The 20500-nt window shown below is 39.4% G+C and overlaps 1 protein-coding gene across 1 annotated transcript in view; it reads left to right on the top strand.

Annotated features, from left to right (window-relative positions):
• lrp1aa (low density lipoprotein receptor-related protein 1Aa) overlaps positions 1-20500 on the top strand; it is a 258152-nt gene that overhangs the window by 98361 nt on the left and 139291 nt on the right. The window contains 9 exon segments of the mRNA XM_036560017.1: positions 3405-3567; positions 4620-4842; positions 6144-6333; positions 7450-7593; positions 10554-10790; positions 11536-11716; positions 15741-15963; positions 18180-18369; positions 19659-19784. Coding sequence (XP_036415910.1) covers positions 3405-3567; positions 4620-4842; positions 6144-6333; positions 7450-7593; positions 10554-10790; positions 11536-11716; positions 15741-15963; positions 18180-18369; positions 19659-19784 — 1677 coding nt within the window.

Raw genomic sequence — 20500 nt, forward strand, 5'->3', positions numbered from 1 at the left:
CATAAGGCTGCCTGACCCCTACATCACTGACACAGACTTACATGCATTAAGCTGACCAGTTTTGTGATGTGAAAACTGGGGTCATTTGCAGTTGAAACTCTGGTTCTACATGAGTCAGGCAGTAATCAGATTTCTGCTTTACAACCAGCCAATAAACTCACAGAATAAGACGTGACGTAAATATAACGTAAACTCAAACTTCGTGCCGCAGCTTTTTTTTCTGAACATTGCGTCACTTTACCCGAAAATATGAACATACATCATCTAGAAGATGAAGAATATTTAAATCCCTAATTTTGTCAAGAATGTAGTTGGTTTAACGTTGCTCCAAAAGTGCTTTGCTGCTATCTCGTGGCATCGCTGCTTGCTTATTTTCGTTCTGTTTTCACATGTGCAGACTGAGAAATCTGAAAGAAATCAGAGTAAGAGTTTACACACGCTGAGAAATCTGACAAATCAGATTAAGAGTTTACACGCATTGAGAAATCTGAAAGAAATCAGAGTAAGAGTTTACACATGCTGAGAAATCCGATTATTGAACGATTTCTTAATCAGATTTCTAGACCGGAGTGTTCACATGACTATTTGAATAATCAGATAACTGCAGAAATCCGAATGTGATCAGATTATTGAGTGCATGTAAATGCACTCAATGATGCACAAAACACTGAGAGCAAATAGCACCCCCTTGTGGAGAAAGTCTACACATTTCACCAAATGAACATTAGTAATTCAAAACTTTTTCATAATGCTCATGTTTTTCTCATAGTAAAAACGTCTAATGTATTGGGATTAATACATTTTAGCAGGACTGTTATGTGCTACAAGAGGACTAAGCATAAACGGCAGTAAATTTGACTAAAAATTGATGACTTATTTGTCTAGTGTCTGAAAAATGTGCACCGAATTCATTCACTGAATTGAGCTGTTATCTAGTATGAATACAATTATAATAAAACACACAATGAAAATGTGAAATTTGTCTAAACATCACATTTTGGTGTGTGCCGTAGTAAAGCCACAGAAAGCAGCGAGTCAAATTCAGAAGGCCTCTGTAGTCGTTCCTGCCCTTATATTGTAATTTGTGCTACAGCACCTGCAGCTTTTGTAGCACCAGCGCTAACTGCTCTAAAAGTTTATGTACAGCTGTCCTCTTGCTCTTTTCATCTATTTTCATGTGTTTTTTTTTTTTTCCATCTGGTGCTGAAATAATACATCTTGGCTCCCTGTTGAGCTACAAATTCTCTTTCTTGCTCCAAGGTTTAGCCAGATGCTGTAATATCTTTTAGCGTCCTTCTGTGTTTGCACTGTCCTCCGAACTCGAGCAGAGGACAGACAGGCCATTTCTGTAGAAACTAGAGAATTGAAAACAGGCCTGTTTTTTCAATGACCATTGAGCAATGTTTTTTCGATGAATGACTCATTTTGGAAAAAGGGAGAGCTCCAGTAATGAGACTTAGTTTATTTTTCTCTGTCCTTCTCTGAAAAGTCCTTTGACTTTACTGGGAATCGCAAGCAGCGTTACTAAGGGTTGCGTAAAGGCACCAATACAGAATAATATAGATGGCACAAAACCACTTTTTATTATTTTTGAATTCACGTACCCATACTGTAACCTTGAATTGACCAATACAAAGAAGATATTTTTCTTTAAAAATCAGTTAAGCTTTAAAAATAACATTTTAATTGAAGCACTTCACTGTAGATGGTCATCAAACAGTAGGCTACCATCCCAAACTTGTCAGACAAACAATATACTACTTCATTTCATTGAATTAGGCTCTTTCCTCTTAAGCATATGGGCAGGAATTTGTCTTCACATACGCCATGTATAATTTGCAATAAAAATTTTAGAATGTGTTGTCAGTTTTAAATGTTTTATCTAGAACAGTAGAGAGTAGGGATGCACTGATACCAATTTTTTCAGGCTCAGTGTGATTACATGTTTTTTTTGATGCACATTCTGATACCATAATGAATTACATACTCAGAATGAAGTAGTTGGTTAGTGTAAATGAGTGTAATGTACCTTAAAGTTAGATCATTAAAATCCATCTGATTTTAAATGAGGTATGTTAGCTAACTACGCTACATCAGTTATCTTGGATCGGGTAGCGCGGCAGTGGAGAACAGCGGGTTTTGTGGGGGGTAAATAAATAAATAAATGCATGTTTGCAGTCACAAACTTCATGTGTATGAAGTAAACGTCCCGAAACCATACTAAGTAACAAATTTTAGCAGAGTTTGATGTAAAATGATTCTTTATAGAGTAACTAGGAACCGGGGTCGCCATGACTACAACACATATATAGACTTTTTATTTATTATAGTGAGGTAGTAGTAGTTATATGGAATGTAAGTAGTGGGGAAAATAATAGTGAATCTGGAAATAATAAGTTTTCTTTAGGGACTATTTTGCCTTTTTGTAACGCTCTGCATGTATCCCTGCACCACGAATGGCTTTTAAAAGATACATTTCATGCCAAAGCCTTATCTCAGAAATGTTGTAATGCAATTTCTCAGGTATCAGTCAGTATATTCACAGCCATTTCGTGTAATAACTTATAAGGGGCTTTTAACGGCATAAAATATTTCAGACATCTGGTTCCTATCACCACCGCTGTGAACCATTCTGACTCAGTAAGTTTCTTCAGATTTCATCAAACCACTCTGAGTGACTTTGTTTACATTTTAATGATAAAATTATACAGACTTTTTTTGAAAACGCGGTGGAGTTCCCCTTTGCACAGTATAAAACGTGTGGGAAAGAGAATGTGCAGCATGTTAGCTTAGTATTAATATAACATAACGCTGTGTTATGCGGCTCAGCGTCCCTTTTCTTTAAAGTGATCTGGTTAGAAACTTTTCTAAGGATACAGTATTTGATTCCAATGAAAGTGGAGCGCTTGTGCTGTGGCCAAGTGTGCTGTGTCTCTTGAGCAACCCAGCTGTACATCAATCCAAGATGCAATGAAAGTTAAGTTTAAGTAGTCATATAGTCAGAAAAGAAAGTATCCCAGCAGCCTAGAGTCCCAAGTTTAATATGCTTCCAGACCGGAGAACTCACTATGGCACAAAACTGAAACAGTGAAAATGAAGAGCTTGACTGTTGTATATGAAAGGAACTAAATAAACAGGGTTTCAGAGTCAGGCTCAGATGTTATAGTTGAATTTCAAAACACAAAATAAATGTTCTGATCTTTAACTAATTGTGGTGATTACGGTCACATATGTTGATCACTGCACGTTTAATATGTTCACACATTTGATAGTATTGAGTGTCCCTCACTGTAACAGACTGGTGTTCCAGTAGACAGATGAACCATGTAAACATCCTTTTCCCTGTCTGGTCTTTTCTCAACCTTCTCCCATTCACTCTTTGTTTCTCCTGTGTTGTCCTGCAGATGTGGAGCAGATGGCTATAGACTGGCTTACAAGGAATTTTTACTTTGTTGATGACGTTGATGATCAGATCTTTGTGTGTGATAAGGATGGAGTCACATGTGTGACGCTGCTGGATCAAGAGCTGTACAACCCGAAAGGCATTGCACTGGACCCCACTATGGGGTGAGTACCTATATGTCGTATTTTATATATATGTGTGAGAGTGTGTGTGTGTGTGTGTGTGTGTGTGTGTGTGTGTGTGTGTGTGATATGTAATATGCCCCATACATACATATTATTTATGTAAGTAATATGTCCCATATGCATTATATATATGTTGCATACATGTAAGTAGCTGCGTGTAGTAGTAATTATATTTATTATACATACAACCCCATTTCCAAAAACGCTGTGCAGAATGTAAATAAAAATATGATGCAATGATATGCAAATCATGCAAACCATATTTTTAAGGGAAAATAATACAAAGATAACATATCAAATGTTGAAACTGAGAAATTTTATTTAAAAATATATGCCCATTTTGAATTTGATGCCAACAACACATTCCAAAAAAGTTGGGACGGGGCATGTTTACTACTGTGTTTCATGACCTCTTCTTTTAACAGCACTCTGTAAGTGGTTGGGAACCGAGGAGACACTGCTGTAGTTTTGAAAGTAAAATGTTTTCCCATTCTTACTTGATACAGGATTTCAGCTGCTCAACAGTTCAGAGTCTCCTTTGTCGTATTGTGCACTAATGCACCCCCATAACATCATAAATACTGGCTTTTGAACTGTGCACTGATAACAAGCTGAGTGGTCTTTAGCCCAGAGGACACAGTGTCCATGATTTCCAAAAAAAATTCAAATGTTGATTCTTTGGACCACAGGACAGTTTTCACTTCACCTCAGTCCATTTTAAATGAGCTAGCGCCCAGAGAAGGTGGCAGCGTTTCTGGATCCTGTTTCTTCTTTGCATTTTAGAGTTTTAACTTGCATTTGTGGATGCAGCGATGGACTGTTTTTACAGACAGTGGTTGTCAGAAGTGTATGTAACAAAGTTTTTTATCCAATGTGATTGGAAACCTGCTACAAATACACCTACAGTGTACAAACTGTGAACAAGTGTATAAAATAAGTGATTCAAAAAGAGTGATCGCGTAAGGTATGACTAAGTTATTTGTTACAATCTATAGCATTAATGAGTATCATGTGTTGTTCTCTTAAAACAGGAAAGTGTTCTTCACAGACTATGGTCAGATCCCAAAGGTAGAACGTTGTGATATGGATGGACAGAATCGTACAAAGCTGGTGGACAGTAAGATTGTCTTCCCTCACGGCATCACGCTGGACCTGGTCAACAGGCTGGTGTACTGGGCTGATGCTTACCTGGACTACATCGAGGTGGTGGACTACGAGGGCAAGAATAGACATACCATCATACAGGGCCTACTGGTGAGGAAAGCTTTAATGTCTGATTATTGTTAGTGTATTTTACACACACACACACACACACACACACATATATATCATGCTTGTTGTATTACAACCCTGTATTGTAACACTTATTTCATTGTAACGTTTTGGTCCAATCAGGATTGTTCTCTGTGGTATCTAGGCACAAACAGCTGAGTGAGCTCTCCCATTGGTTTGGACTTCAGGAGCTGTTCTGAAAGCCTTACACATTAGATTAACTACCAACATAATTAGGAAGTGACAGAGGAACCAACCAGTCACGCTTTGATTTACAATGACACCAAATTAGAATCAGAATCACTTTAGTCCTTCTGGACATTCTACATACGTCACTGACTGTGAATAGCAGCCGTATGCAGGTTCTGGTACTTTGTTAGGAATGGAAAACAGCGGCAGCAGCTCTGTGCAGGACTCTTCACTAAGAGAGTCACTGTAAAACTGATACATACAAGCTCAAATTCATGATAACGTCTGTTACAAGCTTCAGATAAAACATATGGAATGTCTTGTACAAACTACAAATGTCCATATTTAATATAGAACAGGCAAAAAATGTTCATGTGCGCCAGCGTTAGCTTAGTGCTAACATGCTATTACAAATCCTATAGTGGTGGTTGCAGAAAATTGCATTATTGTAGAGTTGGGGTATATTTTCTTATTATTTTAATGAATTTTGACATTTATGACCCAAACTGAACACGCAGCGCTAATATGGTTATCTGAACATCTACTAAAAGCTTTTAAATCAATACCCCAATTAATTTTTAGTTTAGTAAAACTAAGTAAATGTGTATTTCCAGTACACATTTGTTGTTTGTATTAGTTAGAATGTATAAATGGGGGTGTTTTCTCTTGTCTGTTTTTATAAGAAATTGAATACTTACAATGACCTACATTAAATATGATATTTGATGCGATAGTTCGGTAAAGAAAACCTTGTATCTCCAAAATAATAACTTTACTGGAGAAAGAAAAAAAACATACTTACTTTTAATGTAAATCAATGGAACGAGACTTTTTTCTGAGTAGGTGTGTCTGTTTCTTTTGGTCCATTCATCATGAAACTTGCACACAATGTAAAGAACACCAGGCTTTTTCAAATTATGTCAAAAACAACAAAAATGGAGGTTTTGTTCCGACAGCAGTGATTGCAAATGCTGTGGATCAGCCAAGACATGTTAGGTGTCTGTAGTGCTGAAGTAGTTCGGTATTGAGTTTTGATACACAGCCATATTCATGAGAAGCGTCTTTACCTCCTTTCTCTGTGTTTGTACTCTCAGATTGAGCACCTTTATGGGCTGACGGTGTTTGAGAACTATCTCTATGCCACCAACTCGGACAACGCCAACATGCAGCCCAAGACCAGCGTCATCCGGGTCAACCGTTTCAACAGCTCAGACTACCAAGTGGTCGCCCGGGTGGACAAGGGGGGCGCCCTGCACGTGTACCACCAGAGACGCCAGCCTGCAGGTACAGAACGCACCTGTGCTTCACCGCTTCTGGCTGTGCGAACGATACGTCCAGTTTCAGTCGTATGAATTTAAGCAGATATCCAAGCCCTGTATCTCCATTTATTTACGTATTTCTACATAATTTGGCTTATATTGTGAAGACGTTTAGTGATGAATGAACCATCAAGAATGGTCCAAAATTATGTTAATGAATGTTGCATCAAGGAAGTTCTGTTCTTTTGCAGATTTTCTGTTTATCTTTCTAGGGGTGTAAGAAATTTACCTGAGCTTGGAACATTATAATCATTTATGATGGTTTTAATTAAAGTATGCATTCATGTTTTGTCCAAAAAAGAGTGAAATAAATTATGAAAACCAATGAAAACGTAACATACAAAACGCACAGTATTAGACGGACAGACAGATAATCGAGACAGACAGACAGAAAGACAGACAGATAGGCAGACACAGACAGACGGCCAGACAGGCTGATAGATAGACAGTCATTTCTTTTGGTCCATTCTTCATGAAATTTACACACAGTGCAAAGGGCAGCAGGCATTTTTAAATTAGGTCAAAAACTGAAAAACTGCAAAAATGGAGATACGAGGTTTTGCTTGACAGCAGCGATACATTAATAGTTGTGCAATGTGTATAGACGTATAAACAAAGTAGCAGTGCAAAGAGACATGAGTAAAGAGATGTAATGTAATGTAATGTAATGTAATGTCCAGTTGGTGCTCTGTGAGCCTGTCCTATCCATGGCTCAGTATACAGTAAAGTCCCGGAACAGTGACTGTGTTGTACAGTGCGATCGCTGTTGGTATAAATGCTGAAGGTGCCCCGCTGTCTGACCAGTAGGTCATGGAAGGGTGTGATATATTGTCCAGGATAGCAATGAGTTCATTAATGACCTCCTTTTCTCCACCACCTCAAAGCCATTCAGCGAGCAGCCCATTTGGCAGGAAATGGCAGTTACTAAACTGGGGAAATTTGGGAAAAATGTTGTTTTTGATGTCTCTCTCTCTCTCTCTCTCTCTCTCTCTCTCTCTCTCTCTCTCTCTCTGTCTCTCTCTCTCTCTCTCTCTCTCTCTGTCTCTCTCTCTCTGTGTCTCTCTCTCTCTCTCTCTCTCAGTGAGGAGTCACGCGTGTGAGGTGGATCAGTTCGGCAAAGCTGGCGGCTGCTCTGATATCTGTCTGCTGGGAAACAGCCACAAGAGCCGAACCTGCCGCTGCCAGTCCGGCTTCAGTCTGGGCAGTGACGGCAAATCCTGCAAGAGTGAGTGACCCATCTATAACTCTGACTGACAGCACTGATGATCATTTGAATATTCGAGCAATTATGCGTTCGGGCTGAATGCAGATTTGCTCCAGGGTTAAATGTTTGATCGAGTTTGTCTGCATTCGATTGATCTGATCATTAATCTTCCTCAAACCAGGGCTGAAGGATGGGGGGGGGTACATCTGATAAACATTGCAGTTTAAAATAGTGGAAAATGTGAAATAATGTGTTTTCCTGGTGAATATTTTGCCTCATAACACCCTGCATGTGCCCCTCCACCATACATTTTAGGCCACATTTTCTCAAAACTGTTGTAAAACAGTGTCATGCAGTGTTTTCATAACCATGTCATGTAATAACTTTCTGTGAGGGAGCTTTTAGAGGTGGACGTCTGGTTCCTATCACCACCACTGTAAACAATTCTGACTTTAGAATGGAGCATTGCACACCAAACTACTCTTTCTCGACTTCGTTTACATCTTAACTGTTTGATTTTACAGAAATGTTGAAAAATTGGTGGCGGTCCCCTTAAAGAGATTTTCCTGAAGAGGTTTTAAGCAGCTCACTTAAAACCTAACAGCTTTATTGAGTGAGATACATTACAAGGCAGCCAGTCAAAACAAAGCTCATTTACATATCTCTCTATAACCAAAACAGCCTGTTTAATTCTAAGGAATAAAGAGTTTGAAAATGGTCAGTAAAATTCATTATGACTTGTGGCACATAAACGTCGTAAGTGGACCTCAGGGAAAGAACTGAACGTTAGAAAAATGTAGCGATCGGCCCTTTAAAGCGTGAAACGCTGCCGTCCTGCTCCACTCAGTCTGAGTTCTCGGAGAGGATGCAGTGCCTGCCATGTTTACTAACACCTCTGCTGATGCCAGGTGAGTAGTGAGTGCTGAGTGTTCCTGTTGGCATGCAACCCCTGAGTCACAGCCTTCCTGTCGTCTTCTGTCTGGTTCCCTGTTCTCCTGAGACTCTGTGTAATCAGACAGACTGAGTTCCTCGGCTTCCGCGAGTGCTGTTCTTTTCCTTCAGCGTTCAGCTAAAAGCAAGAAATGCCCAATCAATTTCAAGCCAAGCCGCATCCTTTCATTCCTAGGTGCCTTTTTTAAACTGGAGTGTTTAAGAGTTAAGAGTTTAATCTGCACAGTGAGTGTATTAAAAACAGCAGATCTTATTTCTTCAGGTAGTTTATTCCTCTAAAATATGGGAGACAAATTCATAGAAAGTTTAGCTTTTATTGACACTTAGACGTTAAATAAACATTGTCGCATTTCTACACTGCTTAAATGTATTTATGCCATTAAAAAGTGTTACTAGGTGGTTGCTATGATATTTCAAGTGGTTGCTAAGGCGTTGCTATTTAAAAGTATTTATGCCATTATTAGGTGTTTCTAGGTGGTTGCTGTGGTATTTCTGGTGGTTGCTAAGGTGTTGCTATTTAAATGTGTTTGTGCAGTTATAAAGTGTTTCTAGGTGGTTGCTATGGTATTTCAGATGGTTGCTAGGGTGTTGCTCTTTAAAAGTATTTATGCCATTATAAGGTGTTTCTAAGTGGTTGCTATGGTATTTTAGGTGGTTGCAAAGGGGTTTTATTTAAATGTATTTATGTAATTATAAAGTGTTTCTAGGTGGTTGCAGTGGTATTTCCAGGGGTTACTAAAGTGTTTGCTAAGGTATTGCAGGTAACTTGTAGTGTATGACATGGTGGTTGCTATGGTAACTTTGGTGGTTGCTAAGGTATTTCTAGGCGGTTGCAGTGGTACCACCTGTGCTTGCTAGCATGTTGTTAGGTGGTTGCTGTGGTAAGCCTTGTGGTTGAAAGGCAGTTGCTGCAGTGTTCCAGGTGGTTGCTAGGGTGTTAGACAGTGGTGATTAGAGTATGGTTATTGTATTTATTTGCTTGCTTGGGTATTGTTGAGTTGTTTCTAAGGTATCTAATGTGCTTACTAGGTATTACTAATTCTACTTATATCGTGGTGACGCAACAGAGGTGCATGAACGTTTGATAACATATTCAGTCATTCATTCATACAAGGGAGAAAACCAAATTTAATGGTGGCTGCATAGAAACTGAATGTCCATTCAAAAAACAGGCCACATTTCCCAGTCAGGCTGAACATTCCGGAGTTAGTTTGGTGTCAATAGCTCTGTACAAAAATCCAGAAGAAAAAGAAGAAGAACAGTATAATTTGGGTAGCATAATGTTATGCAATGCCCAGCAACATGCAATCATTAATTCATTAGTTAGAAATATTCAGTGAAGTGAGGAAAACCTCCAGACACTCTTGAGGCTGATCCAGAATGTATAGGAATGTAAATAGTGGATGTTTATTTAAATATCATTTAAAACCAATAAAATCCTGCAGCAGTCCACATCACTGACCACACCCTCTGGGTCAACATCTGATGTCCTTTCTTCAGACTTCAGACACTTTTTAGGTTGATTAGTGTCTTATTTGCTGAGTCAAAAAGATGAATGACTTTTCTCCCTTTTAACCACCATATTGATCAAACTCTGAATCCTGATTTGTAATATTCAATGAGCTGTTGATATTGATCGCTGTTTAGTAAACAAGGACAAAATGCCCTTGTTAAAGATATTGAGGTGAGAATATTGATTCTCTTGACGAAGACGTCTAACTGACGTGCAGGACTTACTGGCTTGTTTTGCTTCAAAATGAGATTTTTACATGATTCTTCAGTCATATGATATTTATGCTGCTGTCATATTAGTGTTCATTGTTGTTTTATTCAATAATAACTTATACAGTTTAGATGCAGGAAGTTATTCAATGTGTGTGTGTATATATATATATATGTATATGTGTGTGTGTGTGTGTGTGTGTGTGTGTGTGTGTGTGTATACACTCTATTTATGAAAAGGAACAGTACAGTAGATCTGTCATGTCCGATTACTCAACCTAAGCCTAAATATTCTGTTTCCTCCGCAGAACCTGAACATGAGCTCTTCCTAGTGTACGGTAAGGGTCGTCCAGGAGTGATCAGAGGGATGGACATTAATCCCAAGGTGCAGGACGAGTACATGATCCCCATAGCAAACCTGATGAACCCTCGAGCGCTGGATTTCCACGCCCAGAGCAACTTCATCTATTTCGCTGACGCCACCAGCTACATCATTGGCCGACAGAAGATCGACGGCACGGAGAGGGACACGATCCTGAAAGAAGGTAGTGGGAACCACGTGCTGGCCAGAGCCCGTTTTAAAAAATATTAAGTGTATTTCTTGTCATTTGTGTGAGTTCTTTAATTTTGAAAAGTAGAAGGACGTTTACTTGAAAACATACCAGTATCTTTACATTTTTCAACAGCAAAAAGGTTTCACAACACTAGCATTACTTCTACTGATTAATTAGCGTTGCTGCTACTGAGTGCTGATTGGTTAGCATTACTTAGTGTCCCTTTGTGTCTGACAAACCCTGAAGACATTGAGTGGCAATTTTCCTCACTAGAAATTCTCTGCTGGAGCTGTACGGCTAATGTAGCTAACAAGTAATGAAAGCATATAGCTTCATTAACCATAATTGTGGCCCTAGAACAGAGCCCTGTGGGACACCACACCAATTTACTGTTGGATATGTAACTTAACAATTTCACATGGTTCAGGGTGAGTGTTTGGTGATTTAGGCATGCAGTTAGCTATTTATGCTAACTGGTTAGGAATAAGCTTCCATTATCTGTTAGCTACATTAGCCTCATAGTTCCAATGCCAAACAAATTTTAGACACTGAACGTATCTTGGTTATGCGACTACATTTGGAGTAAGAGGAAAATCTTGTACACTTTTTGTCTGAACTACCGCTTCAGGGTGATGCTGTTGCTTGGAAGACATTTGTTGTTGTCATGTTGCAGAGTTGTTGTTTTTTTGGACTTCTGTTGCATTACAGTGTCACTCTCTCTATATTTTCCCTCCAGGTATTCACACAGTGGAGGGTATTGCTGTGGACTGGATAGCTAACAACTTATACTGGACGGATGACGGACCTAAAAAGACCATCAGTGTGGCCAGGTTGGAGAAAGCTGCACAGACCAAGAAAACTCTTATTGAGGGCAAGATGACCCACCCACGTGCCATTGTAGTGGACCCAAAAAATGGGTAAGTTTGCATAGTGTCTTTGTCAAATGTGTTTAAAAGGAATGCCATTGTAAGCATTCCTTGTGATTTTGTATTTAGGTGTGCAGGAATTTGTTGAATGTGCATTGTGTTCAAAAGTATTCGGACAGGGCTTCTAGTTAGTAAATTCAGATACTTTAAGGTCACCCGTTGCTGCCAGGCATTTAGTTATGTGGTGTTTTTTGTTAATTGTCGTCGCATTAAACTGCACAGCACAACAGAGGCTTAATGATTCCCCCCATTTTGGAAAATGTTGGCACAGTCATGCAGTGATGTCACAAGACAGACGAGTAGGTTTGCCTTAAAATGAATATTTTTTTAATGGAACAATATGCAGACTTTTTATTATTTGGTTTAACTACTGAATCTCTTGAAGACGTCTGATCATATGTATATATATCTTGTGTTGAAGACGTCTGATCATATGTATGACAAGAAACAGGCCCAGTGGAAGGCAGAGATACTTAAATCACAGAGCTGATCTGAGGTGTGTTGAAAAGTTAGCTGATGTCCTGGATGACGTGCTGAAGAAATGAAAGTTGTGAAAGAATCTCTGGCTCAGTTTACCAGGTTTAGTGTATCTAAACTATTATTGAATGTGTATCTAAACTACTGACAGCATAATTTGTTTGGCTTTAGAGCTGTATTTAAAAATGACGTCTGGAGTGTTCAACACAGCAGTTCTTGGACATGTGAAGCCTAAAGGCTTTTACACGGCAAACGCGGTTATTTAATCACATCTATCACTGATGATATTTAGCATACCAAAGGTGATTTTCCGATTTTGATTATTTTATTCACTCTCTTTTTGATATTTGTGAACTTCAGCCGGTAACAGGATTCATTTGTCCTCTGCTTCCTCGTACATGAAGTTAGCATCTCTGAAAGCGGCTCAAACTGAGCTACAGATATTAAGCTGTATCCAAAAGCTCTCTCCCAGCTCCTCAATGAGGTGATGAAACTCACCGTGCTCCGGAGAGAAGCCCACTTAATGTCATCATTTGCCCATTTGGTGAAGAGCAAAGGATATTTTTATTATTAGGCATTATGCCTGTTTGTTCGTTTTTGTCATTTTCTCAGTCAGACAGTCTCTGTCTGTTTCACTTATTGGTGGTCCTGCCTCAGAATCTTTCCCTATGAAAGACCCTGTTTGTAAGCGTTTTTCATGATGGAGAAATTTCATTCGAATTAAAGGAGAAACGTTTTTGGCTTGCACTGAAAATGTAAACATAGCTAGCATTTTGTATAGTTAAACATAGTTAGCATTTTGCCAGACTAATGAATGCGGTCGACCTAAATATGATGTTCTGGTGTTGCCGATTATTAGTCAGATTCAAAATAACATTTGGTTAATTGTCAACATATTTAAAAAAAAATGACAAAAGTGGTTACAAAAAAAAAACCCTAGCAGTACCACTGCGGCCCATCTTTTCCTGTTCTTGTGAAATGACCTGGTTTCTCTCTCCACATGTTCTGCATATTACAAGCATACAAATGTGTGTGTAGTTTAGCTGGAGATGGTGTAGGACAAAGAACTTACTTCTGTGTGGAGTCATTTAACAAAGTGACTGGAAAACAGGAAACTTTTAAAAAAATGTTCCTGGATCCATAGAGTCACATCTGTGTGTATTTAATCCTTGTTAGGTAACCACGATCATGGTCTTTTTGCTGTTTTATGTCCCTAGTAGAGCTGGGCGGTATGATAACTGTTATTTTGATAAACAGTCGATACCGATACATATCGCGATAAATGTCAAATGATTATTTCTTTCAAGTTTGAAAGCTGATTTTTGCTCCTGTGTGGTCAGTTGCTGTTTTAAACTATCCTTTATGGTCAGAACATGACAAACACTCACCAAACAGAGGAACATTTCACAAATCTGTGATGTGTTAGTGGGAGAAATTCAGCTGTTTTTACCTGCTGGAAAAGCACAGCTGCAATTTTTGTAATCTTCATAATTTAAGAAAGAAAACAGATTATTTTAGCTGTCTGGTTACAAATGCTAAACTGTTTAGTTTCTAAACAGCGTCAGCTTAATATGAACAGCAAACTATTAGCTGACTCGGTACGTCAGTGATGGATCACACTGCCTTACTGCCATCACTCCTACCACATCCATGTCAGAGCATATCACAGTATTCAGGCACCAGCTAGCAGACGGCTGGATTTCTCTATTCTATCATAGTAGTTTGAGGGGTGAACCGCAATATGTCTGACGCTCGCTGTGTAAAAGCATTAACTGCAGTGTGAATCTCTCACAACAGTCACAGAGTCCTCCTTTTAGGTACGTTTTAACTGTAATCTACTTCAAGTTAGCCAGCTGCTAAAAACAGCTAGCCTGAGAAGCTAGTGCTCTCCCACTCTCATACCACACATACAGCATCCTTAGTTTACTTTTGTTTAAATCAGGGCTGTAACTATCATGAACCCACTTTCGTTGCTTGGGAATGCACTAATACTAAAATATAACAGTTTGAGCTCTGTAACACAGCGCTGTAGTTGTGAGGAGCAGATGTGATTTAACGCTGATAAAACTTGTTAGGATGTTAGGATAGAAGTGAGTTCGCTGGTCAGTACAGTTACGCCACTTATCTCATCACTCACACTTGGTCACAGGAGAACAGATCATTTCAGACGTTGCTAAAGTAGATTTGACGACTCCTTTCACTCCTTGACACCCCCCAGTCATATTGAAAAACTCAGAAGTGCGCCCTCTTGTGGTGACAGCAGAGACGGTCAGCTGGGATAGGCTCCAGCACCCCACCACGACCCAGAAGGATAAGCTGTTTAGATGATGTGTGTGTATGTATGTGTTATCCTAGTCACAGTGTGCTGCTGTGTCTGATCCACTCACACCAGCACAACACACACTACATCAGCGTCACTGCAGTGCTGAGAATGACCCACCACCCAAATAATACCTGCTCTGTGGGGGTCCTGACCGTTGAAGAACAGGGTAACAAAGTGTGCAGAGAAACACATGGACTACAGTCTGTAACTGTAGAACTACAAAGTGCTCCTATATAGTAAGTGGAGCTGATAAAATGGACAATATGTGTAGAAACAAGGAGGTGTCCCTAATAAAGTGCTCAGTGAATGTGTATTAGAATATTACGTTATATTGTTTTAGTGTTTGTGTATATAGAAATGCTCACCCACACACAAATGTTCCTGTATAAAGCTGTATAAATGATCTAAGTTTCTGCAGCTAAACAGAACTGATGTAACATCGTCTGAACCCCAGCAACACATTTTCTAGACACGTTCTAAACCAGGCCTCAGCACTACATCGTTCGGAAGGTTTTAAGTGCTTCTGAAACCCTTCCAGCTTTTTTCATTACCAAAGCTTCATGAATAAATGACTGACTGATTGAATGTTTCTTACAAACTCATTTGGAAATCAGCACATGCAGACACTTCTTAGGCGGTACGTTAATAACCATTGTGATTGCTTTTTGGGAAAAAGTAACTGTGCTGCTCTGTCTCGCTGGCCTGGCCGGCTGCATATTTGAAAAATAAATGGGAAATTTTATGCACATACACACACTTTTTCGGTTTTGTTAACTTTGTGGGGACCAAAATGTCCAGTGGGACACTGAGTTATTCAAACTTAAGAGTCTGGAGTTATTATTATATGTTTTGATGATACTATTTTAATGTGCAATTACATAATTGCATTTAGGTTTATATACAATTAGGTTCAAATCTGCACTTTAGACTTTTAACTTTTCAATAAGAATGATAAACACGGCCAACATCATGGTTTTCATTCCAACATTAACTTTTCATCAACTTCAAATCACAATTAAATATCTCCTTTTTTATTAACAGACACATGTGATTTGGAGAGAAAGTTAATTTTTCCACTTGTTTCAGTGAGCTACAAGCGAGAATGTTTCTCAAAATTTTGACCTGAAAAAAGACTTAATTCCCAAATAATTACTTGATACAGGATGACTATTTATTTATTTATTTATTTATTTATTTATTTATTTAACTATCTAGCTGGATGTACTGGACGGACTGGGAGGAGGACCCAAAGGATAGTAAGAGGGGTAAAATCGAGAGAGCCTGGATGGATGGCACCAACCGGAACATTCTACTCACCTCCAAAACGGTTTTGTGGCCCAACGGCCTGAGTCTGGACATACCACAGGGCATCCTATACTGGGTGGACGCCTATTACGACCGCATTGAGATGGTCTACCTCAACAGCACTGAGCGCAAGGTCAGTATGCTGGTAGATATCAGTCGTTCTTCTACATTCACTCTTTATTTTAGAGAATGCTGTGAGTTTCCAGTGTGTTTGGCTCGCCTTCCTGGTTCCTTCACTCAGTGGCCACTTCATGGGGTGAGGTGAGTCGGGGCTGAAATGTAGTATTTTTAATTTAATTAATGAATAAAAAGTTGAATAAGTAAAGACTGAAGCAACATGAAAGTAATTTTTTAGTGAGATGGTCCTTTTGCACACGAGAGATCCAGAAGATCCATCAATATGAGGCTTTTCATTTAAACCCCATTGAGAACATCTGGTCTCACGTTAACCACAGATTAACTGGACAATTGACATTGTTCACCACTGAGCCACTGTGGGAGGCTATTAACACTCGATGGAACAACATGAGCTATGTTGAATGTCATGCAGTTTTCTGTTCACCCATTTCTCAGTTTTGTCCCATGGTGTATGGTAGGTGTTTCTGATAAATTGGCCAGTGTAGGTACAGGACGGCAGACAGACAGACACACAGACAATAGATGGATAGATAGACACACTGACAGACAGACAAATATATAGATAGATAGGCAGACAGATAAATACAGAGGCAGGTAGACAGACAGATGGGCAGACAGATAAATATATAGGCAGGCAGACGGACAGACTGATAAATACAGGGGTGTGAAAAAGTGTTTGCCCCCTCCTGATTTCTTATTCTTTTGCATGTTTGCCACACTTAAATGTTTCAGATCACCAAACAAATTTAAATATTAGACAGAGATAACAGAAGTAAACACAAAATGCAGTTTATAAATGAAGGTCTTTATTATTAAGGGAAAAAGAAACCCAAACCTACAGTGCCCTGTGTGAAAAAGTGATTGGCCCCAAAACCTATTAACTGGTTGGGCCACCCTTAGCAGCAACAACTGCAATCAAGCGTTTGCGATAACTGGCAATGAGTCTTTTACAGCGCTGTGGAGGAATTTTGGCCACTCATCTTTGCAGAATTGTTGTAATTCAGTCACATTGGAGGGTTTCAGAGCATGAACCGCCTTTTTAAAGTCATGCCACAGCATCTCAATCGGATTCAGGTCAGGACTTTGACTAGGCCACTCCAAAGTCTTAATTTTGTTTTTCTTAAGCCATTCAGAGGTGGACTTGCTGGTGTGTTTTGGATCATTGTCCTGCTGCAGAACCAAAGTGCGCTTCAGCTTGAGGTCACGGACAGATGGCTGGACATTCTCCTTCAGGATTTTTGGTAGACGGCAGAATTCATGGTTCCATTTACCACAGCAAGTCTTCCAGGTCCTGAAGCAGCAAAACAGCCCAGACCATCACACTACCACCACCATATTTTACTGTTAGTATGATGTTCCTTTTCTGAAATGCTGTGTTACTTCTATGCCAGATGTAATGGGACATACACCTTCCAAAAAGTTCAACTTTTGTCTCGTCAGTCCACAGAGTATTCTCCCAAAAGTCTTGGGGATCATCAAGATGTTTTCTGGCAAAACTGAGACAAGCCTTTATGTTCTTTTTGCTCAGCAGTGGTTTTCATCTTGGAACTCTGCCATGCAGGCAATCACTTTTTCACACAGGGCCCTGTAGGTTTGGATTTCTTTTTCCCTTAATAATAAAGACCTTCATTTATAAACTGCATTTTGTGTTTACTTGTGTTATCTTTGTCTAATATTTGAATTTGTTTGGTGATCTGAAACATTTAAGTGTGACAAACATGCAAAAGAATAAGAAATCAGGAAGGGGCAAACACTTTTTCACACCACTGTATATAGGCAGACAGATAAATAAATAGGCAGACAGGCAGACAGATAAATATATAGGCAGACAGACAGATAAATAGATGGACAGACAGACAAACAGACAGACAGATTGATTAAAAAATCAGGCTTGTTTCCATTGAGGTCATCGAAAAGGTACCAAGATGACAGATTGATGTTCAAGCAAAAATAAATAAATAAGAACTGCTTTAAAATGATGCCGCTTCCCAGGTACTCATATTATTTAGCAGACCTTTCTTCAAAATGAAAAACTGGCAACTTTAGTTTAATTTTTGTTTTCCAATTTTAAACAAAATCAAATGAGAGGGTTTGTTAAAGGATCTACTTTTATGTGTGGGTTCTTTGATAACGGTTTCTAGCCTCATATACTTATTAGACCCTTGTTTCATAGCTGAGTTATGACACTAAACTGTCTGTCTTTCCTCTCAGACTGTCCATGAAGGCCAGGAGCTGAGCCATGCCTTCGGTCTGTGCCATTACAAGCACTTCCTGTTCTGGAACGAGTACCGCAGTGGCAGCATCTACAAGCTGGACCAGGAGACCAAGACTGTGACGCTGCTGCGCAACGAGCGGCCCCCCATCTTCGAAATCCGCATGTATGACGCTCAGCAGCAGCAAGGTGCAGCTCTTCTTCCTGTTTATCTCTCACTCTGCTCCTCGCTCTGATTTGCCTTTTAGAATGCCGGCGGTCTGCAGTGGTCTGTGTATGATCAGTGTTCTAATCATACAAATACTTCTGTTTTGACTCAACTGATTAAGCACTAATTTTCTTTACCAAAGATTTGTTGGCACAGAAGCCAGAAAAAAGGCCTGGAACTTAAATTATAGGAAATAGCTGCGTTTAAGTATTAAAAAAAAGAATGCAATTATACTGAAAAAGCGATTTCTTAACAAGATAAATCATCTCAAAGCCTAAAGTCTAAATATCCAATATTATCTGCCAATGTAATGGTGTAATTTTATTTAATACTCATAATCTCAGAATGAAGAGTTTCAGACATATTGACTGGATTTGATGCAAATACCTTTTTTTGCAGTGTAGATTTTTTCCCCCAAGTGGTTCAGCCCTAGCTGATGTCACGTTTTTCCCTCACCAGTCAGAATTAAGACAGGTAGCTTGTGTGTTTGTTTATCTGGCATTTTAACAGTTTTATAGGCTGTATCCAGGACTCTGCAAAGAAAATTGTAAATGCTGAAGCACAAATTAAAAAAAATCTGAAATAAAAACTACATAATAGAAATAGAAATAGCTGTTTTTTGCATGAGTTTAGTATTATTAAAAATTGCTGTGGTCTTTATATGACTTATACATGTTTAGTGTTTGAGTTTAAACTCTTGTGTGGTGTTGATGTTTTTGTTACTCTGTGGTCTGGTGGACCCACAGCATTATTGTTTTTTAAATCGATTCAGCCGTAACAATTTATGTAAAAATGTCAGGTGTTTAAAATACCACAAGTGTCCAGCGTAGGGTTCTCCCTTAGCAGCTGTAGCCAGTCAGCAGACTGTCCATGTTGTCCACCCTCACACACACATACACACACACACAAACAGCAGGCCATGTAGGAGGAGAACAGAGTGAAGAGACACAGCACCTCCATAGTTTTATTCCCTGTGGGTTCACCCCAACACCACATGTGTAATATAAATGTGTAGGGGGTGAACAGTGTGAAGTCACTGAAAATGTGTTATATGTTCTTCACAAAAAATGAGAAAAGCCCAAGGAATCTGAGGTTGAAAAAATAAATCGCATCCTTTTTTTTGTGGTAAACATAGAAAATGGGCTCAACAGACCTGAACACCACACAAGGGTTAAATTACTCATATGAACATGTTCAGTGTATTTTGTGTGCTGGTCACAGTTCTGTCCTGCGTTTCTCTGCTCTGACTTTGCTCGGGTGTGTGTTGCAGGTACTAATGCATGTCGAGCAAATAACGGAGGCTGCAGTAGTTTGTGTTTGGCCACTCCAGTGGGCAGATCATGTGCCTGTGCTGAGGACCAGCTCCTGGACCCGGCGGACAACACCAGCTGTAAAGGTAACATACACGTACGCATACCCTAGGTGCTCAGATGCCAAATCTCCGGAGTCCTAAACAAGTCTGCAAGTTTGGATAATTAAAAAATAAAATCAATCGCTAGTATATCAAATTATCATCAATTTACACCAGCAAAAAACAGCACCAGACCAGTTTACATCAGCATAAACCAGCATAAAACAGCACCACACCAGTTTAAACCAGCATAAACCAGCACCAGACCAACTTAAACTAGTATAAGCCAGCACCAGATCATCTTAAAACAGCATAAACCAGCATAAGCCAGCGCTAGACCAGCTTACGCCAGTATAAACCAGCAAAAGACCAGTTTACACCAATATAAACCAGCTTAAACCAGCATAAGACCAACTTAAACTAGTAAAAGCCAGCACCAGACCATCCTAAAACAGCATTAACTAGCATAAACCAGCACTAGACCAGTTTACACCAGTACCATCCATCTTACACCAGCATAAACCAGATTAAGAAAGCACTTCGGTCATGTCCTGTCAGCTCTGGGGATTGAACCGGCGACCTTCCCGTCACAAGGCTGGTTCCCTGACCTCTAGCCCATGACTGCCCCAAGGCTGGTACCAGACTGACATATACCAGCATAAACAGTACTACACCATCATAAACCAGCACCGTCCATCTTACACCAGCATAAACCAGCACCACACCAGCATAAACTGGCATGGACCAGCACCAAAGCAGCA

Source organism: Colossoma macropomum, unplaced genomic scaffold (assembly GCF_904425465.1).
Source record: "Colossoma macropomum unplaced genomic scaffold, Colossoma_macropomum, whole genome shotgun sequence".
Classification (NCBI taxonomy): domain Eukaryota; kingdom Metazoa; phylum Chordata; class Actinopteri; order Characiformes; family Serrasalmidae; genus Colossoma; species Colossoma macropomum.